This window comes from Ammodytes marinus (assembly GCF_949987685.1).
Source record: "Ammodytes marinus genome assembly, chromosome: 23".
Classification (NCBI taxonomy): domain Eukaryota; kingdom Metazoa; phylum Chordata; class Actinopteri; order Uranoscopiformes; family Ammodytidae; genus Ammodytes; species Ammodytes marinus.
Genome location: NC_137227.1, coordinates 10368876 through 10374079, shown reverse-complemented (window position 1 = coordinate 10374079; position 5204 = coordinate 10368876). Strand labels below are relative to the sequence as shown.

At 39.2% G+C, this 5204-nt stretch overlaps 1 protein-coding gene across 1 annotated transcript; it reads right to left on the bottom strand.

Annotated features, from left to right (window-relative positions):
- Positions 1-2224: 2224 nt before the first annotated feature.
- On the bottom strand, positions 2225-4314 carry LOC307268825 (leucine-rich melanocyte differentiation-associated protein). The gene is made up of 4 exons (XM_080051579.1): positions 4112-4314; positions 3372-3563; positions 3193-3270; positions 2225-2522 (listed from the first exon to the last, which is right to left on the bottom strand). Exons 1-4 carry the CDS (start codon positions 4273-4275, stop codon positions 2336-2338), a joined length of 621 nt encoding a protein of 206 aa, XP_079907705.1. The 5' UTR covers positions 4276-4314; the 3' UTR covers positions 2225-2335.
- Between the last annotated feature and the right edge of the window lie 890 nt (positions 4315-5204).

Sequence of the window (5204 nt, the reverse complement as noted above, 5' to 3'; positions counted from 1 at the left end):
TATTAGCTTGTGGTTTACCTGAATGTACGTTTGATGTTGAGCAATATGGATGGCAGTGTTTCTTGAATTGGGATTCAAATATTGAATGATTCTAGAAAATTGTTATTCTCCAAAATGCCTCGACAACAGTTCTATCACAATGGAACATTCTTCTGCACAGTAGTCCAGTATCAAGAACAGGTCAAACCCAGATACCATAAGATATTAATAGATAGTAATGTTCCTTATGGGTTCCTCACACCCACCTTCATCATATATTAGGCTACACATTTTAAAAGGGGTATTTCAATGTCTTAGGCCTTGCATTAGAAGATCAATTATTTGAAAGGGAGGGGTTACCAAGGGAGCATCGCAATCTGGAAACACTAGATGCTAATATTCTGATAATACACACTGCACCTTTAAAGTTCTTTAAATAAGTTTTTTTTATAAACCATTTATTCAACCTTTATTCCATTGATATCTCAGTCAAACAGTAAAGCAGGAAAGGGAAGTTCAATTGTCAATTGTGTGGTGCTGTACTGTTGATTTTCCTTGGTATTTAGTAGATTCAAAGTAGATACGTTCCTGAGACAGAGTGAAATGATCGTCCAGCTTTTATTCTTAAATTCATTCTGATCTCAAAATAAAAGTTTAAATGGTTTTATGTGAAATTGACTCAGGCTACTTGTTCTGGATATCAGCATGGTGTTCATTTAAAACAAATAAACACCTTATTTATTTATTTTTAAATTGATGAAATACCATTTGCAAATACAAGTAGGCCTAGGCCTACTTCTACTTCCTAATTGCATTGAACTATTTGCATTAAATTGTGTCTTTTGTAGGGGTTTTGCTGTCAAAACTCAAAAATGTTCAATTCAATTTAATGTAAATTCAGTAAAATACTTTTCAAAATACAGCTGTAGCCAATTGATTTTGTGTAATTATTATACTATCTATGGTGTAAACCAACTCATTAACTGACTTATTGACAAAGCTGTAAAATCATCAAAAAAACACTTTATTTTATATTAGAAATATGCAGTATCTCTGGGAATTTGCCCAAGTGCCCAGTCGTGCTTTCTGTTTTACTTTAGCCCCCCCTAGTTGTAAAGCCTTCCAAAGACACATGCAGCTATAGTCAATGAACGGGCTGAGAGCTAAACAAGGCTGCTCCAATTGTATCAAGGTATTTATGTAATTCTACTAGTCTATAGCTTACTTACTTACGCCTTACACCCCTACTGGGGTATAGGCCGTCGACAAGGGACCTCCAGAGTTCACGGTCACTGGCGTTCTTTTCTATCTGCGACCAGGTGCCTCCCAGTCTCTTGGTGTCTGCCTGGAGGTCCCGGCGCCAGGTGTTTTTAGGACGTCCTCTGCTTCTCTTCCCTTGAGGGTTCCAGGTCAGAGCCTGTCTGGTGGTGTTTGGTTGTGGTTTGCGTAATGTGTGCCCGATCCATCTCCATCTTCTTCGTCCAATTTTGTCCGGGGGTTGTTTTGTTCTTGTCCACAGATCGTTGTTGCTGATCTTGTTCGGCCAGTAGATTTTCAGGATTCTTCTGAGACATTTGTTTATGAAGGTTTGCACTTTATTTATTGTGATCTTATTGATTCTCCAACTAGTCTATAGACAAAAACGTTATTCCATCAGAATGATTTGACAGATATATAAATAGTCTTTTCCTTGATGATCAAGCACTGTTCAAGTCAACAGAACTCAATATTCAAAGCTGGGGTGGAGGATTTGGCGAGAAAATGGCAGTTGGGATAGAGATTCAAATTCAAATACCTCAACCGCTCCACTTGTTCTCTTTGGTCCCTCCCTGCCACTCTACACCAACAAAGTCGTGCCAAAGTGAATGGATAGTCCCAACAGCCAATAAGAACAGAGAATCGGAGCCTCGCTCTGATTGGTCAAAGTGTACAGCTCATGTTAACTTTGACCAATCAGAAACCATATACCACAGCTTTAATTGTAGACACTATATATACATACTTTCAAAAGCTGTAAAGTATGTAAGGTTGAATTTTGGGTAAGATGTAGGAAAATGATGAACAAGACATTTAATTTTCCGATTTTTAATTTGATAATACTGCTATATAAAACAGAGTTTTTATAATGTAAACATATGTTGAAACAGGCAAATAGTGGAACATGGGATTTTAAAGGTGGAGTCAGTGACTCTGGAGAATGTTGTCAAAATCACCTTTTGTCCAAATGAGTAGATATCTCCTCGTGATCCACTACCCGTCCGTACTATGTGTGATTTTCACATGACGTGATTTCGACGACAAGTGTTCTCCAAAAATCGTTTACTCTACCTTTAAGGGAAGGCGTATACTATTATTGTCATATGAGCTTGTTGGACTTTTTCTGCGTGTGCGTATGTTTCCTAGACGATTCCTCCTTCCTCTTCCTGCTGCTTTGTCTGCTCTGCTGCAGCCGGTAGGTTTTCCTGGCCTGGTCTCGCTCCTTCTCCAGGACCTCAGTGTCATCTAGAATCACCAGACCGGGGATCTGACTGATGACGTACTGTCTGAGAAGGCACAGGCAATGGCGACGGGAAAATATGGTGTTAACAAGACAATAAAATAGGCTATACAATCAATTTGGTACAGAATCAGAGGGGTGGGATTAGTTTGACCACATATACGTGATTGCTACTGAGTTTGGGCCTCATTAAAAGGTGGAGTCAGCAATTGTTTGTTGTCAAAATAATTTTTTTTTCCGAAATCAGTGAATATCTCCTCACAATCCGCTACCTGTCCGTGCTATGTGTGCGGCGTGCGCTGAAAAAAAATCCAGAGTTTATACACAGGCTCTGTAACTCCTATGTAAACAAAGGGTCTGTAAACAAAGGGGCCCACCGTAGCTAGAAACATGGCCATTTACAGAGCCTAGGTTGTGTATTAACACTGTATTTGAAATCAACAGGTCGATTGTTGATTAGTTGGTATTTTTAAGACCTTATTTTTCAGATCCTATTACAACAAGATTAGGCAACGTGGTTGTACATGGATGAGCCAGCTGGGGGTGCCATAGTACAAATGTCAAACATTGAAAGGCCACAACTGCTGCACCAGGAACTTGAAAATTTGAGATAAATTATCGCATACACAGGGCTGCAAAGTGATACTTCATTCTGGTTGTAAAACTAGTGACAGCATATATTTGCAAATAGTGAATTAAAGGACAGCAATGCTCACCTGTAGTCTTTGTACTGGTCCAGACTTCCTCCGTTGAAATAGCTAGGTGCTGCCTCATTGTTCATCATACTGAGCATCCTGTGTTTGAAAGGAAATATGGAAGCATGAAGCAGCCGGTAAGTCAATAAATTCCCTGGATGTATGCACTAGCTTCAATGTAAAAACAAACCTAGGCTCACTTAATGCTCGGGAACTTGCGTCTGATTTCCTCCACAAACACAGGCAGGTTGTTGATCTTGTTCTTGTTGATGCACACGGTGGTGACACTGGGCATGAAGGGGAACTTGATGTGAGACGTGTAGTTGTTGCAGTCCAGGATCAGAGTGCTGAGCTTCTCCAGCTGACCAAACAGAGCAGGGTTCCAATAAGGACTGAATGAAGGAGAACACACTGACCGGAGCTCAATAGATCCGACTCAATACACATCTATGCATCTCTTGGCCCCTTGGAACCTTCTCACTTTTCCTCCATACACCCTGGTTCTCTCAGTTTCTTCCCACATTCCGAGAGATTGCATGAATGTATGTCTTTAGCCATGCATGAGATGTGGCTTTAGGTATGGAGACATTGAGTCCAGACTGATATAGCTTGGTATTAATTGGAACGATTGCGATAACATTTTGTACATACTGTACCTCCATGATACCCTACGACTGTTGACTATGATTCTCTAATTCAATTACTTTTTTGGTTGAACTATCGCCAACCATTAAACTTGGTAAACCCATTCATATGTTCTTCACGGTGAATTGTAATCACTTTGGTGATGGTGTTACTGTATCTACCTTAGGCAGTAACTATACTTGTGATACCATGAAAAGAAGGGCACTTATTTCTTTAGCAAGAAACCAAGGTACACTTCATGTTGACTGTGTGGTTCCTTGGCCTTTTAAACGTCTGGTCATTAAAGAAAGGATACTCATCCAGCTGATTGTAGCTTAGGTCCAGCACCTCCAGGGTGTCTTTTGATGTTAGAATGGTCTCGTAGGGGATTTCTGCCAGGTCCTGGTAAGCAAAAGAAAGCCACTGGAAGCTCAAGACGTGGCTGGGTTGACTGTGTTGGCCTGAGGTATGATGATCCATGACCTCAGCAGCGTTATCTCCTCAGCTCCACTAGCATTCATGAAGGTTAGGGCCGGAGTCAGATGATTATGGCATGGTCAAACCTTGAACGAACAACCAAACAACAAACGGTTAAGAGACATGAATATAAAACGAACAGAGTCTGAATGCGTGAGTAAGTACCATTGCCCCTGGTTAGCCTAGCTTAGCATATAGAGTTAAAGCAGGGGTACATAGCTAACCAATCTCTTTCTAAAGTTCACAAATACACTAATAAACACATATTTAAAAAAAAATGTAAATCAATCAAAACATTGCAAGTAATTTTATTTGTATTTCAACTAATGGTAAAAAGAACTAGCCTATTTGTAGTTTTAAATGGAGTTAACTCATGTAGCAAGTGCTTGGAGAACAAAGGGTTATCAACACAGCACTTGTAGGATCTCTGGCTACACAGGCTATAAATTGTCAGAGAACACAGGTTTTGGTTAAATGCTTCATGAACAACAACAATGTTGTTCATCAAGAAATAATTCCAGCACTATATACTCACAAATAGTTGTTTAACACTGTGTACAGATTGAACTAATTAGATGAAATGTGATAATTTTTAAGCTTTACACCTGTTAGTAGGGGTATTTTTAAACGTTGGTCAGTCTTCATGTTAAGCTAAGCTAACCACTTCTTGACTTAACCTTTATCCGTAACACACAAACACGAAATTTATAACAATCTTCCCCTCACACTTTCATAAAAAATAATGTGAAAGTTCTATTAACCAATTTTTTGTTTAGACGAAAACCAACACTGAGCATTCAAATCTCAACTGGCACATTTAATGATCACTTGTAAACATTAAGTAGTGTACAAATCATAATTCCTTATGGTGACTTATCACATTGGTTAGCTATAGTTAGATAGCAACATCATGTGAAAACAGCAGAGAAAAT